Source organism: Mirounga angustirostris, unplaced genomic scaffold (genome assembly GCF_029215605.1).
Source record: "Mirounga angustirostris isolate CCGP_5_RB_7025 unplaced genomic scaffold, mMirAng1.0.hap1 SCAF_5, whole genome shotgun sequence".
Lineage (NCBI taxonomy): Eukaryota > Metazoa > Chordata > Mammalia > Carnivora > Phocidae > Mirounga > Mirounga angustirostris.
This window is the reverse complement of record NW_026991713.1, coordinates 31,279,928-31,298,552: the sequence shown is the minus strand read 5'-3', so window position 1 is coordinate 31,298,552 and position 18,625 is coordinate 31,279,928. Positions and strand designations below refer to the sequence as shown.

General features: G+C 38.1%; 2 protein-coding genes across 9 annotated transcripts in view; one reads left to right on the top strand and one right to left on the bottom strand.

Annotated features, from left to right (window-relative positions):
* CEP290 (centrosomal protein 290) overlaps positions 1-10,681 on the bottom strand; it is an 85,735-nt gene extending 75,054 nt beyond the window's left edge. For 3 of the 4 annotated variants that reach the window (XM_054506894.2, XM_064590822.1, XM_064590823.1), the window contains exons 1-8: positions 10,300-10,681; positions 10,002-10,086; positions 9,598-9,727; positions 9,360-9,437; positions 7,503-7,572; positions 7,199-7,245; positions 3,961-4,104; positions 58-111 (exon numbers count right to left, since the gene is read on the bottom strand). In XM_054506894.2, coding sequence (XP_054362869.2) covers positions 58-111; positions 3,961-4,104; positions 7,199-7,245; positions 7,503-7,572; positions 9,360-9,437; positions 9,598-9,699 — 495 coding nt within the window. In that variant the 5' untranslated portion in view covers positions 9,700-9,727; positions 10,002-10,086; positions 10,300-10,681. The remainder of the gene's footprint in view (positions 1-57; positions 112-3,960; positions 4,105-7,198; positions 7,246-7,502; positions 7,573-9,359; positions 9,438-9,597; positions 9,728-10,001; positions 10,087-10,299) is intronic. The other variant, XM_045872883.3, reaches the window with a different exon arrangement.
* Positions 10,682-10,701: 20 nt separating this feature from the next.
* Positions 10,702-18,625, top strand: part of TMTC3 (transmembrane O-mannosyltransferase targeting cadherins 3) — a 62,681-nt gene continuing 54,757 nt past the window's right edge. For 2 of the 5 annotated variants that reach the window (XR_006790591.3, XM_045872887.3), the window contains exon 1: positions 11,038-11,391. Coding sequence is in view for 2 of the 5 variants with exons in the window: in XM_045872887.3 (XP_045728843.1) it covers positions 11,375-11,391 (17 nt within the window). In the remaining 3 variants the exon portion in view is untranslated. Of the gene's footprint in view, positions 10,995-11,035; positions 11,392-18,625 lie in introns of those variants that run through there. The other 3 variants (XM_064590826.1, XM_064590825.1, XM_064590824.1) reach the window with 3 other exon arrangements.

The following is an 18,625-nucleotide window of genomic DNA, read 5'->3' as shown; positions in this document are numbered from 1 at the left end:
AACTTTTTAACAAGTAACTTTGTTGAACTACCACAACTACTAAAATTTTTTACCAACCTCTCTTCTTAATTTGCTGTTTTCATTTTCTGCTTCCTCATTTCGAAGAGCCAACTAAAATAGGAAAAAAAATAATGTTCAGCAGTAATTCAATATAAAACCAGGTTTTCGGCTGATCAATTTAAATTTTACATTCTCTCCAATGAAGTAGAGAATGATTAACTACTAAGGACTCATGTTGATCAAAGACATGAATAATAAACCAAAACTTGTGAAATCTAAGGATTATAAAAAACAGGTTGAGTTTAAAAGATTTAAAAAAAAAAAAACTAAAACCAAAACTCTAACCAAAGGATACAGAAACAAAGCAATAAACAAATTACCCCCCCCCAAAATCTAATGAGTAATTTTCTGTCCAAGATCTTTAATATTTTGCAGTTCTTCTATGTCAGAGCTAGAATATACTCTGCTCTGGTGAGCATTTAAATTACTTAGAAATATAAGGCAGCACAACATAATGGTTAAAAAGAAGCAATCTGAAATCAGACTGGCCCAGGTTTATATTCTTTGTCCATTAATCTCTGGTAGAGTATGAACAAGTGATTTACCATCTCTTAAATCCAATTTTCCCATCTCATATGTTGATGTAAAAATTAAGTATAATGTATATGAAGTCCTTAGCACAATGTTCAGTGCAGGAAATAACAAAAAACTATGGAGCATGTTCCCCTCCTCTCATAAATGATTTCATTTGTGACTCTTTTGTTTCCCAAAACAGGTAAATACTATAACTATTATCACAGATTTTTTTCATCCATTGTCCAAACCCCATCCCTCTTATGGCCTTTCACTTTTCCGCTTTTCTCCCTAATTCAAGGAGAAAGCAAAATTCTCAGTGGTTTGCAATTAAAACATAGTTAAAAGTCTGTAATAAATAAGCAAATGCAGTATGTGATCCTTGATGGAACCTTGGATATTGGGTGGAGGGACTATGAAAGGCAGTATTAGGCCAATAGAAAAAAATACAATTACAGACTAGATATTAGATAAGAGTATTGAATAAAAATAAATTTCCTGCATATGGTAATTATATAGTGGTTATGTTACAGAATACTCCTCTTTTTTCAGAGACATGCTGAAATATTTCAGTGTGCAGTATCATAATATCCACAGTTAACTCTCAAATGGCTCAGCAAAAATAAAGAGAAAAATATGTGTATATAAAGATACTGATGGAGAAAGTAAATGTGGCAAAATTTTGACAACTGGTGAATCTATATTAAGAGCATAAAATGTTTATTCCTTTTCTTACAATATTTATGAAGGTTTGATAGTTTTCAAAATAAAAAGTTTAGGGAAAGTTTATAATAAAATGCCAAATGCTATAAAAATCTCCAGAGTTTACCTACTACTGTCATCATCATCGTCACCTGGGAATTAAGGAACAGTCCCATTGTGTTTTGAACTGGAAAATTTTAACAAGGCAAGAGATGTCAAGAACTTAACACTGAAGCATTTAGCACTACTGATGCTCTTTTCCCTTAGTGTTTCAAACATTACATTCTTGAGTTTTGTCTTTTCTTGTGCCGTTCCTTGAAGCACTTCTTCCTATTTCATTAGACATTTCTCAGAGATCTCCCTTACAGTCATTTCTATGGCTTCATAGCTATGTTCTTAATTCACAAATATTCATCATCCACCCAGTGTCTTTCATGAATTCCAAATCCAGTTATCCTTTTTGAATATGCCCACTGTGACCTCAAACTCAACATGTACAAAAGTGAAAACTGAAGTAATAATTACACACTTTCTAGTTCCTTTTGTGTCTCTACTTAAATGACAGTCTCCTTATGCAGTGGCCCAATGCAGAAAACTCTCCATTCCTCCCTCTCCTCTGACAACCAATCAATCATTCACCACATCCAATTACACCCACATCTCTAAACGTGTCTAGATCCCTTAATCCCTTGAGTCATGACTTTAATTAGCCCATCATCAGCACCTGCCTGAATTAACAGCAGTGTCTCCTTACTATACTTAGTCCCCTTCAATCCACTCTCTGTAAAGCTGAATAAACTTCAAAAGTAGATCTGATCATGATATTCTTGTATTCAAAATTTTTATTGGCTCCTCTTAGGAAAAACACCCAATTCCTCAGGAACTGGCCTGTGCTTATCTCTCCAGAGGATCACAAATGTTTAAACTAGGAAGGCAGGATAGTACAGTGGTTTAGAGCATAGATTCACTGAGTAAGTTTGGACTCAAATCCTGGTTTTACCACTTATTTCTGTAACCGTGAACAATTACTTACCCCTCCTGTGTCTCAGTTTCCTTATCTATAGCATGGAGAAATGTTACCTATCTCATGATAAGTATGAAATGAGGAATAATGAATTAGCGCATATAAAATATCTGGCACACAGTAAGGATTCTACACTAGCTATTTTTACCTATATTTCAGCCAAAATGAATAACTAGTTCCCTGAATTCACCATGCCATCTCTTCCCTCCAGATCTTAACAATGCTGTATCTTCAGGCCAGAATGCCCTATCTTTAACCACCACGTATGTATACTCCAACCCTTTGCCAGACTAACTACTACTTCAGGTCTCAGTTTACAAATCACTTCCTGAACCTCAAGACTGATTTAGGTAACCCTCCCCAGAGTATCCTCTGTTATATTTATTATTGACAATGAATATCAAAAAGTAGGGTATCATTGCCCTTTGTATTCCTAGTACCTAACCGTTTCTGGCAAGCTATAAATACTCCATAAAGTGAATGACTGGTTAAGGGCAAAGAAGAAATTGCCAACAACTCATATTCCATCTCAAGGAATCTAGCAACTGGAATGGTACACAGGCCATATATTCAAGTTTTCTGTGTTTGTACCTATGAATAAAAGATAGCAGTCTAAGAAGAATGGACACGGTACTTCTGATTAGCTAAGGGTGCATGGTATGAATGACAAAAAGTTGATTAATATATGGGCTAGACAGAAGAACAACAGTCCAGAAAACCACAGATATCCCCCTAATAAGCAATTCTATTACTGTATGTCATAGGTTGAATCCTTAATGATTAAGAAATCCATAGGTCTGTTATGTTTTATTGAGTCAACTAAACAGACAATCCTCTAAGAACTTATTTCTGACCTTTAGGTGGCATCAATCCATACTTTTTTCACCACAAAAATGGTATGGATAGATCACCTTTGCATGAATCTTCTAAATTATATAAGAAAATAGATATATCAAGAATAGGCATGTTTTTCCTTACAAAATCAATTTATAACAAATTCTTTAAAATAGCAACATCTTATAATTATTGTTGTCTACTTAAAATTTACCACCTTCTATTTTTTTAGAGAACAATGGACAAAATAAAATTATTAGGATGTAATAAAATATTGACCTAAAGGACACAAAGGTAGAAAAAGCTTTTGGGAATCAGGGATGGGACAGTTACCACACTTAGGCAGCAGATTTTATATAAGTTTACTGACAGGTGAGGCAAAATAGGACACATGCTGTTTTCTGACAGGAACTCACAAATTCAGCTGCAAAAAATTTTTTCCTCAAACTAAATTTAAGTGACCACTGCACGAATTATTTTATAAATAATGAAGAATAACATAAAAGGCAATAACTATATTTGTATAAAAGATAAAATGTACTTTAAAATATACACTGATTTATAAAATAGTGGCATTAACACAACTTCTTAAGAACCTATATTTTTTTACATATAGGTATTTATTGCACAAAGCGAGGTACTCCCAAAAACAAGAAATTTGATTTAAAGACGTGTTGACAACATGAACAGTGATACAAAACCTGAGAGGTAAGTATACACAATTCTCACATAAAACATACAATTGATAGTTACCATTATAAAAAGTATAATCAGGTGTTTTTAGGTAACTTGATCAGTTAAAATTCATTGAGGAAAGTGTGCCTTACTTGTTCATTAACCTTCTTCTCTTTCTCCAACTCCTTTTCCATGTCCTCCAATTCTCTATCTTTTTGTTCCAACTGTTTTTCAAGTTGGCGAATTTCATCACGTAAAAACCGAGTGTCACGTCCACCTGCAGACTGCTGGGCCATCTTAAAGTAATAAAACAGAAGTATAAATCAGCCCCATTATAATTGGAGAATCAACAACAAATTGACTTTAAATTTGTATTATAATTAGCACCAGATGTTTAAAATCATGTTAGCTTAAGAACCTGTTTTGTAAAATTATGTATTTAAGCTTTAGTTTGCAGACTGACAAGCCCTTAAGCTTCTTCTGAGCCACCCACAGCTCTGAATTGACTGTCAATCGCTCAGGCTCTATTATAACCATTGAGCCACAGACACCAGACTAAACTGCACAAGCAGAGAACAAAGGCAATGAACTATCAAGGCTTGTCCTGAGCATCACAACTCTGAAACCAGGCTACAAACCAGCAGGGACTCCACCCAGTCATTGACTTCTGGTGACTTTATTTTTTTTTTTAAACATTTTTACTTATTTGAGAGTGAGTGAGTGAGAAAGAGGAAGAGAATCTGAAGCAGACTCTGCACTGAGCACAGAGCCCGATGTGGGGCTCGAGCCACAGCTGCGAGATCATGACCTGAGCCAAAACCAAGAGTCGGACACTCAACTGACTGAGCCACCCAGGGAACCCGACTTGTGGTGCTCTTAACCTGCCCTTTCCTTCATAACCTATTTATTTATTTATTTATTTATTTTTTTTTTTTTAAGATTTTATTTATTTATTTGAGAGAGAGAATGAGAGATAGAGAGCACGAGAGGGAAGAGGGTCAGAGAGAGAAGCAGACCCCCTGCCGAGCAGGGAGCCCGATGCGGGACTCGATCCCGGGACTCCAGGATCATGACCTGAGCCGAAGGCAGTCGCTTAACCAACTGAGCCACCCAGGCGCCCCTCCCTCATACCCTATTTAAACCAGTGCTGTCCAACAGGACTTTCTGGGATAATGGAAATGTTCTCTGCATGCCTGAATACCGTAGCCACTATCTACAAGTGGCTTTGAGCACTTGAAATGTGGCTACTGCAACTACAGAACTGAATTTTTAATTTTTATTGTAATGAATTTAAATGTACAGCGACAAGTGATTAGTGTGTCCGTACTGGATGGCTCAGACTAAGATTACCTTGAAAATCTTGTGCCAGATTGGGGCACTTGGCTGGCTCAGTAGGTAGAGCATTCAACTCTTGATCTCAGGGTCATGAGTTTGAGACCCATGTTGGGGGTAGACTTTACTTAAAAAAAATCTTGTGGTAGATTAAATCCATTTCATTCCATATTCCTGTTATTTGGGGTCATGGTCCAAAATGTATCCTTTAGTTATCTACCTGTCTCACGTTCATCTCTTTACCGTACAGTTGTGATACTTCTATATATTAGTTTTCTCCCTCTTTTCCTCCTTCAGAAAACTTTCCTTTGTGCTCTCAAAAATCTTCTTTCAAGGTAAATTAATATTTTATACTCTTAGCCCTTTTACTAAATCATGCTCCCCATCTCCCTCCTTAGCTGCAATTTGGTTTCTTTAGTATACTAAATCCTTTGGAACTCTTTTAATTGGGAGATGCTCATTCTTTCACATCCCAAGACCTCAAGGGCAAGAGAAGGTGTTGATTTACTTCAACCTGCAACTTCCAGGCTATCATTCCTCCACCATCTTGTGAAAACTCCAGTTGCTATGAATTCTATATGATATCCAGCTATCTAATCCCTACCTACTCATGGTAGCAGCAAATTACTAGCTTCCCAATTGCTCCCTCTCAAAATTCATTGAGAATTTTTGGCACATGGCTCATAGTGTTTCACTAAAGCCCCCCTAAGCAGTTTCCACATCCATATAACTTTCATTCTAGTCTCTATCTTTTTACATGCTTCTTGAATTCACTATAGCCTCCCACTCTCATGCCCACACCAGAACCTTGTCCCAGTGGAAACATTTTCTCATGATTCCTAGTATACCTCCCTCTGACCTCATAGGACCCTCTAATCCCTTGACTTGTCTCTAACCTCTCCCACCATTCAAATCTTGATTTACCCATTCAGCTGAGATTTCATAATCATTACTTATCACTTCAACCACTTTCTTACCAATATCTCCCACTGCCCTGTCCTTCTATTCTACAGTAGCTGCCTGGCTAAATACTAACAGAATCAATCCAATTTCATAATTCATTTAATAAGTATATATTGAGAATGGTTGATATTTTTCTAGGAGATGGATATATAGTATGGAATAAAAAATAACTCATCCTAGTTGACAGAGTTAGTAAGTAAAAGAATCAGGATTTGAATTCAAATTGTCTGACTCCAGATACCCTAATCTCCAGCTCATTCTCCACTATATTTCAAGCTTAATTTTCCTTAAACTTTAACCACACATCTTCCACTCTTATTTTTAGCAAATGGGCTTTCCCTCCAACCTCTCAACTTCCAGGTATTCAATCTACAAACATAAAATCTTCTGTATACATCCACATTTCCTACTACAAAGGAAGAAGGTCGTTTCTTTTAAAGGCTAACTCATTTATATCACATTCCTTCCCACATTCTCAGGAATCTCAATGTATTCAGTTCCTTAACAATATATTCATATTTTGGCTCTTAGCTTTCTCAAAAGCTACTTCTTCTGCATATCCTTCCATCACTATTCCTCAAATTCCCATGTGCCTCCACTCCAGTTCAGTTACTAGTAATCTTCTGTATACCTCTCTAGACTAAGCCTCAGATTACTGAATTTTTTCTTTTCTTTTAAATTTTATTTATTTATTTGAGAGAGAGAGAGAGAGAGAGCACAAGCAGGGGGAGCAGCATGCATAGGGAGAGGGAGAAGTAGGCTCCTGGCTGAGCAGGGAGCCCAATATGGGGCTTGATCCCAGGACCCTGGGATCATGACCTGAGCCGAAGGCAGCTGCTTAACCAACTGAGCCACCCAGGCACCCCTACGGAATGTTTTTATTTTGTTCATAATTGGATGCTCAATCCTAAGAATTTAAGTATTCTTAAACTTAAGAATTTACATTACATGTAAAATATATGTTGAACAAACAATTAATTATGAACACAATATCATTCTTGTGATTTTTTCCAGCCAATAATATAAAATTTTAAAAATAATTCAAAATAATAAAATTAACAACAATTACACCCTAGGTAATACAAAAGGACATACCTCCAGTTCATTTTCCAGTTTCATTACTTTAGTTTTTAATTGATTTTCTATTAAAAAAAAAGTTTCAATTGGTCAGATTTATTTCAAAACAAATTTTTAAATAAACTTCAACAAAGTAATAAAATTGTTAAAGATTCCATCATGATTATAAGGTAACATAAGAAAAAAATAACTTTTATACCTCATCCATGAAGTAAGAGTTCTAGAAATGTCTTTTAAAATAAAGTGAGTATATAAATTTTATAGAGTATATTAAAGAGAATCCCCTATTTAACACTATGATAAAGTTTTCCAGGGTGTTTACCAAATTTTGCTTGTTCTTCTCCAGCTTTTTCAACTTCCTCCAAAGCTAGCTCTACTTCTTGAGCTTTCATCTAAACATAAAAAAGGTTATTTCAATTATATCTTTACATAAGCACTGAAAATGAGGATTTTGTTTCACTTGCTTTCCCAATATTTAGTGCCTTCAATGCCTGGGATATGGAGACTTTCAGTAAATATTTGTTGAATAGACGATTTTCTTACTTAAGGATATAATTCCTAGATTCCTAACAGCTTGAAATATCTTTGATTCCTCTTTTTCCTTCGTCTTATATCCAGTACTGTAACTTTTCCCTTTGTAATGTTTTCTACTTTTTCTTTTACCATTGTCATTATTTTAGTCCATAATCTTCTAACCTTCACAATGTTATGTCTAAATGGCTTCAATTCCCTTCAATTTGTCCTATTAACGTACCTAATTTAGCCTTCCTAAAGCATACTTTTGTTATTACCAGTTGTGGCTCGAAAACCTCTAATGGCTCCTCATTGCTGATAGTATAAAATACACCTGTATTACCCTTGACAGCCTACTGCAAGCTATACCCAACATTTGTTTCCTCTATAACCTACTATAAATTTTCTGCACCTGTCTCAACCGTAAAGAATAAGCACATTTTTTTAAAATTAATTAATTTATTTTTAATTTTATTTTATTATGTTAGTAACCATTCATTGCATCATTAGTTTCTGAGGTAGTGTTCCATGATTCATTGTTTGCATATAACAGCCAGTGCTCCATTCAACATGTGCCCTCCTTAATACCCATCCCTGGGTTAACCCATCCTCCCCCAACCCCTCCCCTCTAGAACCCTCAGTTTGTTTCTCAGAGTCCACAGTCTCTCATGGTTCGTCTCCCCCTCCGGTTTGCCCCCCTTCATTTTTCCCTTCCTTTTTTTTTTTTTTTTTAACATATAATGTATTATTTGTTTCAGAGGTACATGTCTGTGATTCATCAGTCTTGCACAATTCACAGCGCTCACCATAGCACATACCCTCCCCAATGTCTATCACCCAGCCACCCCATCCCTCCCACCCCCCACCATTCCAGCAACCCTCAGTTTGTTTCCTGAGATTAAGAATTCCTCATATCAGTGAGATCATATGATACTTGTTTTTCTCTGATTAACTTATTTCGCTTACCATAATACCCTCTAGTTCCCTCCACGTTGTTGCAAATGGCAAGATTTCGGGGGTTTTTTGATGGCATAATATTCCATTGTATATATACACCACATCTTCTTTATCCATTCATCTGTTGGTGGACATCTTAGCTCTTACCATAGTTTGGCTATTGTGGACATTGCTGCTATAAACATTGGGGTGCACGTCCCCTTCGGATCACTACATTTGTATCTTTGGGGTAAATACCCAGGAGACCAAGCACATTTTCTAGTCCAAGTTTTTATTTAAGGTGATTTCCAGCTTTAGAAGCTTTTTAATGTTTACCACTGCTTTCCATTTACCTAAAATTACTCATCAGTCTTTGCCCCTCATGAGGCCTTCTCTCACCTAAATCTTTCCCCCTCCCAACAAACCCCTATACAAGTGTTCACACTTTTCATTCTGACTTCAGGATTATGTTAACATAATTACAAAGGACCTCTCTATGTTATTTTTAAACATACCCATTCTGTTTCCCTTAGACATTCTTCTAGGAACTTTAGAGCAGAAACCAGCAATGTTTTGCACACTAAAATTTTCAATCCACATTTGAAGAGATCTCATTTTTGAGTGATTCTGATATTACAAAGTACTTTCATAAAGACTAACTTATTTAAGAACAGTTCCTTAAACGTCCTCCAATAGTCAAAACCATTATTAAAACCTACTGCATACAAACCTTCATTAGTGATTGAGTAATTCTGAAAAGGTGTATCATATTTTCTTGACTTTCAGTTTTTAGCTCACTTATTTCCACCTAAGTAAAAAGAAAAACAACTATTTTATGTTTTATAACCCTTGGGCAAAATATAAAAATTCTTCCATTTGTAATATTCATTGATTTCAGGGACAACTTAGATTAATCATAGTTGTGTGTATATATATGTATGTGTGTGTATTGTTTATCAATTAAGCACCTTGGATAAGGAAATCAATAAATTATCTGCCAATTCTTCTTGACGAGGCAGGTCATCTGGATCAACTTTTATTATTTCTTTCCAGTTTATATTAGGTGGCATCTTGAAATCTTTCACTGTGCTTTACTTTCTGTAACAAAACAGGTGGGTATTAGCATTTTCGAGGTAAACAGCGTTCCTATTTTTATAGATTACATCATCGTAACCCTCTATGGTGTTAGCAAAGAGCTATGGCTCCTTAATTGTGTAACAGATAAGTGGGCAAAATACCCTTGATCAAAATTATAGCAGCTGGCACAAACCAACAAAGACTGCACCGGCTGAATAAACCACTACGGATTCTCTCTTATAACTAATCTAGGTCAGAACTAAGATTCTGAGTCCCCTCCTCCACGCCCCCTTACCACCGAGGCGCGCGAACATCTAATGGTGCCAAACGCGGGGGTACTTGGAAGGCTGAAAATGAACCCTGATTCGGTGAAGCAGGAACTAGGGGTAAAAAAGAAAAGGTGTGTAAATAAACGCCTGAAATGAGAGCAGGTAGGCCGGGGAAACCGGGGCTGAAGCTAGGAGAAGGCCGACGGATTGCGGACCAAAGACTCAGGAGGGGTGGGGAAGACAGGCTGTTACGTACGGGCCCTGAGACTTAAAGAACCTTTTTGGGAAGAAACTGGCTGCTCCTGCTCACCAAGATCCACCCACCTAACCGAGCCTGGCAACCAGCAGAGATCCCTGATCCGCCGCACGGACCAAGGTTGGCCCCGCCGCCACGCCTGACCGCTCCCCAGCGCGGTTCCACCCGGACTCGATCCCGCCAACAGGTCCTGTGCAAGCAAGAGCGGTGGCGGCTGCTAGGAGACACCATTCCCCACCCCGCGAAAGACGGCACAAGGCCCCGGATGCGAAGGGAGCCTACATTTCACGACCTTGGGTGATGCTTTGCGTTTAGAGTCTCCTGCAGGGTCCCTTGGACTCTCTGTTAAAGACGGAGAAGGCGAGGAATAAGGACTCCAAATCCCAGAGTGCAGTTCTGCTTGGAGTCTTGTCCATGCTGGGAACTGAAGTCTACGAGAGGTGGAGGGAGGCCGTTCCCAGCGTGCAATGCGGGAGGCTGCGACGGTACCGTGGGGGTGGGGGAACGACCCAGCGGCGGGAGGCGCAGTGGCTGAGGCGCGTGTGCGCCGGTGACCTGAATGAGGTAGACCATGACTGTGCCTTTGGTGGCGTCACTAGCTGGGCCGCTTTTCCTGGGATTTCTCTAAGCCATCTCCTGGTGGAACCGCTCCCAGGTGAGGTCGAGCTGGGGGTCAGAGGCGGGGGAGGAATTGAGGGGAGCGGTCCCGGCTTAATGAAGCTCGTGCTATTGGCGCGGAAGGACTCGGTCCAGGTCCGAAGAGGTGAGAAGAACCCGTTTCCTTAGGTGTTTTAGAGGGTTTCCACGGGTGGTGCCCTCTGTAAGAAGAAAAAGAAAGTTTTAGTTTTCTTTGCGCTCTGAATTTACTCCGTACGGTGGAGTGGGGGCCGCACGGCCAAGATCGTGGTTTCGGGGGAGTGAAGAATGGAGAAGAGGACATACTCTTCTCTGCCCGTCTTACCTGTAGCAGCAGAGCCTTCGCGGATTGGAGGACTTGAAGATGGAAGAGCTGGTATAGAGTGAAGGCTCTAGAAAGGAGTGTTTAGCATTTGCCCAGCCTGATGCTGGGGTGGAGAGAGAAGGGGCCTCCGTACTCAGCAGCCTGGATGCTGTCACTTTCTTGGTTACCGAAGATGCCCTCGTATGAAAGCGTTTCTCAGGTGTTGACAGTTCTTTCGGTCAAGTTTTGTTCATCCCGCTGTGCTCAGCCATTCTGGAATATGATACGCTACTAGATAACTTCCTTAAGCTGTAGACTTGAAATCTAAATGACATTTTCGACTGTTGGAGCAGTGCCTCCTACTTTTGTTTTTTTTTTAAGGACTTTTTCTTATCTATAATTGATACTAAGTTTTCCTTCTGAAAATATACAGATTTCTTTCCAAACCACGTGTTTGGGTAAAACAAATAATAGCTCAGAAAATAAAAAGATATTGATTTAGTGGGATACATTTTAAAAACATTCGTCAGATTTGTAGGAATGATCATTTTGTTGTATCCTTTACTGAGATTATATGCCACATACCGTTCATTATTTTTTTTAACCATGCTGACATTACATCCCCAGAACTTATTTGTCTTGTAACTCTTAAGTTTCTACCTTTTGACCAGTATGTTCTTTGTTTCCATGAGTTTGTTTTGTTTTGGGGTTTTTTGTTTTTTTTTTTTAGATTCTGCATGTGAGATCCATACAGTATTTGTATTTTTCTTTCTGATACTTACCATAATGCTCTCAAGATCCATCCATGTTGTCCCAAATGGCAAGATTTCATTCTTTTCATGGTTGAATAATCCATTGTATATACCACATTTTCTTTATTCACCTGTCAGTGGCCACTTATTTCCATGTCTTGGCTACTGTAAATAGTTGTGCAGTGGATATGGGGGTGCAGATATCTCATGCACATAGTGATTTTGTTTCCTTTGGATATATATCCAGAAATAGAATTGCTGGATAATATGGTAGTTCTGTTTTTAAGTTGAGTAATCTCCGTAACTGTGTTCTGTAATGCCTACACTAGTTTACATTCCCACCAGCAGTGCACAAGGGTTCCCTTTTCTCCCCGTCCTCGATAACCCTTATTATCTCTTGTCTTTTTGATGACAGCAAACTGACAGGTGTGTGGTGATATCTCATGGTTCTGATTTGCATTTCCCTGATGATTAGTGATGTTGAGCACCTTTTCATATATCTCTTGGCCATCTGTATGTCTTTGGAAGAAGTTCCTCAAATTCTTTGCTTTTTTGCTGTTGAGTTGTAGGTGTTCCTTACATATTTTGGATATTAACCCCTTATCAGATATATGATTTACAGGTATTTTCTTCCATCCCATAGGTTCTTTTCATTTTGATGATAGCCTCCTTTGTTGTGCAGAAGCTTTTTAGTTTAACATAGTCCCACTTGTTTATTTTTGCTTTTTGCCTTTGTTTTTGGTTCCGAATCTAGAAAATCATTGTCAGGGTCAATGTCAAGGAGCATATGGCTCTCCAGTTTTCCCAGCACCATTTATTAGGGAGACTCTCCTTTCTTCATTGTATATTCTTGGTACTTGGGCTGTTTTGTTCCATTAACCTGTGTGTTTTATGCAAATATCAAACTCTTACGATTACTATAACTTTGTCACTCTCTTAGTTCATCTTCATAACAGTCCAGTGAGATAGGTGCCTGTATCGTCCTCATTTTTCCAACCAAGTTGTAAAACTGAGGCTTGGAGAGGTTAAGAACTGTGCTAAAACTTAAATGGTGTGATTGAAAATGGATTTTTCTGGCTGGAGGACGTTCTCTTTAATTCCATACTTCCTCCTCAGGCATGCTTAGAACCAATATCTGTGAAATGCTTGTTCTTTAGTCTTGCTGTCTATAGTAAATATCATATTCTAATGATGTAACTTTGTTTACTTAGGAATTTGAATTACATATTTTTCATGTTCAGTTTTTAATTCATAATTTAGCAAGGGAAGGAAGAGATGAGATCTAATTTCTTTTGTCACATGAGTCATATGCTTAAAATTGCATGTTTATTTTCATCGTTAGAATCTGTTTTTATGGGCGCCTGGGTGGCTCAGTTGTTAAGCATCTGCCTTCGGCTCAGGTCATGATCCCAGGGTCCTGGGATCGAGTCCCACATCGGGCTCCCTGCTCGGCAGGAAGCCTGCTTCTCCCTCTCCCACTCCCCCGGCTTGTGTTCCTGCTCTCGCTATCTCTCTCTCTGTCAAATAAATAAATAAAATCTTTAAAAAAAAAAATCTGTTTTTACTGCAGCACCTTGTTTTTCTTGTTTTTCATTCATAACTATTCTGTATATTCACTTTCTAGTTTTGTTTTGTCTGTATTGGTCTTTACTACCCTTACTTCCCCTCGCCCTCTTGTTCACATTTATATTCCCAGCAACTCAAGGTACCTGGTCTAATGATAAATTTTATTTTCATTTTTCAGAAGTGAAAATAGATTCAGGGAAGCTAAGTAATTTCCTAATAATTAATGAATCTAAGATTGTAACCCAGATCTCAGTTATAGTCCTGACTAAATGTAAAATCTTGTTTAAATTTCATTCTTTTACTCATTCTAACACTATTTTTGAGCTTGTGCACTGTGCTAGTGTTGGTTCATAACCTCCTTGGGAGCTTCCCAGGTTTAATCTGAAACTGGCTTCCGAATATGGAGGGCAGAGAGACCAAAGAAAGGGGAAGGCCTTTCTAGTTTTGTAGGTGGCAGTTTCGCTAAGCAAAGGGGACTTGCCTAGGAGGCTTGTCTTGGGCGGCTGGAAGAATAATGGATCCCTGCACCCACCCACCAAATCTTAAAAGTTTATATAGAGAGAGGCCTTAACTGGGTTCAGTTAAGTGTATTGTGCAGGTGTTCTCAACACCATATCTTTATCTCAAGGCTATGTGCTTGCAGCAGCCTTGGGGACCAGGAAAAGCAAACAGAACCACATCCCAAGGGGAGGGGATAAGGAGATTCACTCAGATCACCTGGGTCCAGTTTTAGCTCAACCGAGTCTTTTCTGTGACCTTCCCCAACAGCTAGACGTGGGGAATCTGAGAGGAAACAAGTTTGCCATGGTCTAGGTCCTAATGCCTTTTGGTAAGTTTGTACCTAACTGTGAATCAAGAAATTTAACACAAGTTCTAGTTCAGTCACTCACTATATAATTTTGAGGAAAATTGCTAAAACTCACTGTTACTTTTCATCAGATTTTCTGCATCAGTCAATTTGCACCGAGATAAGAGATTTATGTGATAATTTTATAAGTGGCCTTATTAAAGGAACACTTGCCTGAACCTGCCTTCTTTCTTCTCCCTGGTTTTATGAGCAGTTTTATCTGACCAAAATCATTTCATAAGAAAGCCTTCCCTTTTATAATTGCTACCTTTATTCCCTGTATCAGGCAGCTTATTTTATTTAGATGTTACTTCCATTCCCTTTTTTGCTGCCTTATAGAGAAAATGAATGGTAACTTGTTTTTCCAGCATCTATAATAAAGCATGGCCATGAGAAATTTAGTATCCCTGTGTATAATAAATGTTTTGTTTTGTTTGTTCTCCTGGAGAGGATCACTGTGCAGCAAGTAGACACTTGTCTTTTGACATGAGACTGGAAAGATTAGGAGGAATCAGTGTGAATGCAGACTTCACAAACTTTATGTGCTTTAAAAAAGTCATGAAATACAAATTATTCTTATTGAAGAAGATAAAATCATGAAGTTATTTTATGGAGAGAACTTTACTTTCCAGGCTAAATCGTCCTAGATTCATATAAAATTTTCCTATAGGTTTATTTTTTCCACAATTGTATTGTTGAATTTTTAGGAAAAGGGGTTCATGGTACAATTTTGCTGAGGGAAGTATATTAAGTTTTGTATCTCTCTATGGTAGCTCATAAGTGGTCTTCCATTGTAGTTGGGTTGTTTGCGCATATGTAGTGACATCCCATTGTTGTAAGTAAACATGAATCAATCGCATTCAGACTATGTGCCTATGTTGAATATGTTTATGTGGCTAGAAGAAGTACTGGAATTTGCCTTAGTCTGTTCATATTGCTCTAACAGAATACCCTATATTAGGTGGTTTATAAACAACAGGAATTTATTTCTCACAGTTCTGGAGGCTAGGAAGTACCAAGATCAAGGCATGAGCATTTTCAGTGTCTCATAAGGGCCCACTTCCTGGTTCATGGATAGTGTCTTTTTACGGTTTCCTCACATGGCAGAAGGGCCAAAAGATCTTTCTCAGGCCTCTTTTATAAGGGCACTAATCTCATTTGTGAAGTCCCCATCCTCATGAAGTCCCCATCATTTAGGGGTACACAAACATCCACTCTGTACCATTCCCACAGCTAACATTTAATACTGATGTGGTACATTGTTATAGTAATGGCCCCCAGTGAATCAGGCCTCCCTCTAACTATTCCTTTAGGTAACCCTCTCCATTTCCCTTAACGTCTACCCTTGCAAGTAGTTCTTTTGGGCAGAACCTAAAACGACTCCACAACTGAGCTCATGACATGCATGAGAACTACTAGCTCTCATTCCCTTTTTCTCATAATAGGCTCCCTTGGAGATTCTTCAAAAATTCTATGATCTTGACCCTTTATAGCCTCTCCTTCAGTGACTATGGGTTTACCTTGCTTGATGGGGGGATATATATATATATACATACACATACATATATATGTATTTATATGCCTTAAGTAGAGACTTGAAAAGAGTTTGTGCATTGGGACTTGCCCCCCTTCTCTCCTGAGATCACCATTTAAAGAAGTTCAGGCTAACCTACTAGAGGGTATGACCATATGTAGCAGAAACTAGCTTTCCAACTTAAGACCTCTACACTTTATTTTTTAATTTTTTTTTCAAATTTTTATTTAAATTCGAGTTATTTAACATACAGTGCAATGTTAGTTTCAGGAGAATTCAGTGATTCGTCACATATACTACCCAGTGCTCATCACATCAAGTGCCCTCTTTAATACCCATCACCCATCTAGTCCATCCCCAACCCACCTCCCTCTATCACCCCTCAGTTTGTTCTCTATCTTTAAGAGTCTCTTATGCTTTGTTTCCCTCTCTTTTTTCCTCCTTCCCATATGTTCATCTGTTTTGTTTCTTAAATTCCACGTTTGAGTGAGATCATGCAGTATTTGTCTTTGACTGACTTCACTTTGCATAATACATTTTAGCTCCATCCACTTGGTTGCGAATGGCAAGATTTCATTCTTTGTGATGACTGAGTAGTAGTCCATTGTGTGTGTGTGTGTGTGTGTGTGTACCACATCTTCTTTATTCATTCATCAATCGTTGGACAATTGGGTTCGTTCCATTGTTTGGCTCTTGATGATAATGCTACTGTGAACATCAGGTTGCATGTACCCCATCAAATCTGTATTTTTGTACCCTTTGGGTAAATACCTAGTAGTGCAATTGCTGGATCATAGGGTAGTTCTACTTTTAACTTTTTGAGGAACCCCCATACAGTTTTCCAGAGTGGCTGCACCAGTTTGCATTCCTACTAACAGTGTAAGAGGGTTCCCCTTTCTCCACATCCTTGCCAACATCTGTTGTTTCCTGTGTTGTTAATTTTAGCCATTCTGACAGGCATGAAGTTGTATCTCATCATGGTTTTGATTTATATATCTCTGTTGATGAGTGATGTTGAGCATCTTTTCATGTGTCTGTTGTCCATCTGAAAGTCTTCTTTGGAAAAATGTCTATTCATGTCTTCTGCCAGTTTCTTAACTACATTATTTGTTTTTTGGATGTTGAGTTTCGTAAGTTCTTTATAGGTTTTGGATACTAACTCTATTGGTTATGTCATTTGCAGATATCTTCTCCCTGCCTTTTATTTTGTTGATTGTTTCTTTGGCTGTGCAGAAGCTTTTTATCTTGATGAAGTCCCAATAGTTCATTTTTGCTTTTGTTCCCCTTGCCTCTGGAGATGTGTGTAGTACGTTGCTATAGCCGAGGTCAAAGAGGTTGCTGCTTGTGCTCTCTAGGATTTTGATGGCTTCCTGTCTCACATTTTGGTCTTTCATCCATTTTGAATTTATTTTTGCGTATGGGTAAGAAAGTGGTCCAATTTCATTTTTCTGCATGTTGCTGTCCAGTCTTCCCAACACCAATTGTTGAAGACACAGTCTATTTTCCATTGGATATTCTTTCCTGCTTTGTTGGAGATTAGTTGACCATGGAGTTATGGGCCCATTTCTGGGCTCTCTATTCTGTTCCATTGATCTGTGTGTCTTTTTTTGTGCCAGTACCATACTGTCTTGATGATTGCAGCTCTGTAATATATATTGAAATCGGGAATGGTGGTGCCTCCAGCTTTGCTTTTCTTTTTCAGGATTGCTTTGGCTATTTGGGGTCTTTTGTGGTTCCATACAAATTTTAGGATTGTTCTAGCTCAGTGAAAAAGCTGGTGGTATTTTGATAGGGATTTCATTAAATGTACAGATTGCTTTGGGTAGTATAGACATTTTAATAATGTTTTTCCAATCCATGAGCATGGGATACTTTTCCATTTCTTTGTGTCCTCTTCAGTTTCTTTCATCAGTGTCTTATAGTTTTCAGAGTACAGATCTTTTACCTCTCTGGTTAGGTTTATTCTTAGGTATCTTATGGTTTTTGGTGCAATTGCAAATGTGATAGATTCCTTCATTTCTCTTTCTGCTGCTTCATCATTGGTGTATAGAAATACAACAGATTTCTGAATGTTGACTTTATATCTTGTGACTTTGTGTTTTTGTTCTAGCAATCTTTTGGTGGAGTCTTTCGGGTTTTCTGTGTGGAGTATCATGTTGTCTGAGAATAGTGAGAGTTTGACTTTTTCCTTGCCAATTTGGATGCCTTTTATTTGTTTTTGTGGTCTGATTGTGGAGCCTAGAACTTCCAGTACAATGTTGAATAACAGTGGTAAGAGTGGACACCCTTGTCTTGTTCCTAACCTTAGAGGAAAACTCTCAGTTTTTCCCCATTGGGGATGATATTAGCTGTGGGTCTTTCATGTATGGCCTTTATGATGTGAGGTATGTTCACTCTACTCCTACTTTGTTGAGGGTTTTTATCAAGAATGGATGTTCTATTTTTGTCAGATGCTTTTTCTGCATCTATTGAGAGGATCATAATGGTTCTTATCCTTTCTTTTATTAATGTGGTGTATCACCTCGATTGATTAGTGAATGTCGAACCAGCCCTGCAGCCCAGGAATAAATCTCACTCAATCATGGTGAATAAATCTTTTAATGTACTGTTGAGTTCAGTTTGCTAGTATCTTGTTGAGAATTTTTGCATCCATGTTCATCAGGGATATTGGCCTGTAATTCTCCTTTTTAGTGGAGCCCCCCTACACTTTAGATTTCCAGCTTTAATCAAACAGGATAACCTATAAGCACATAAG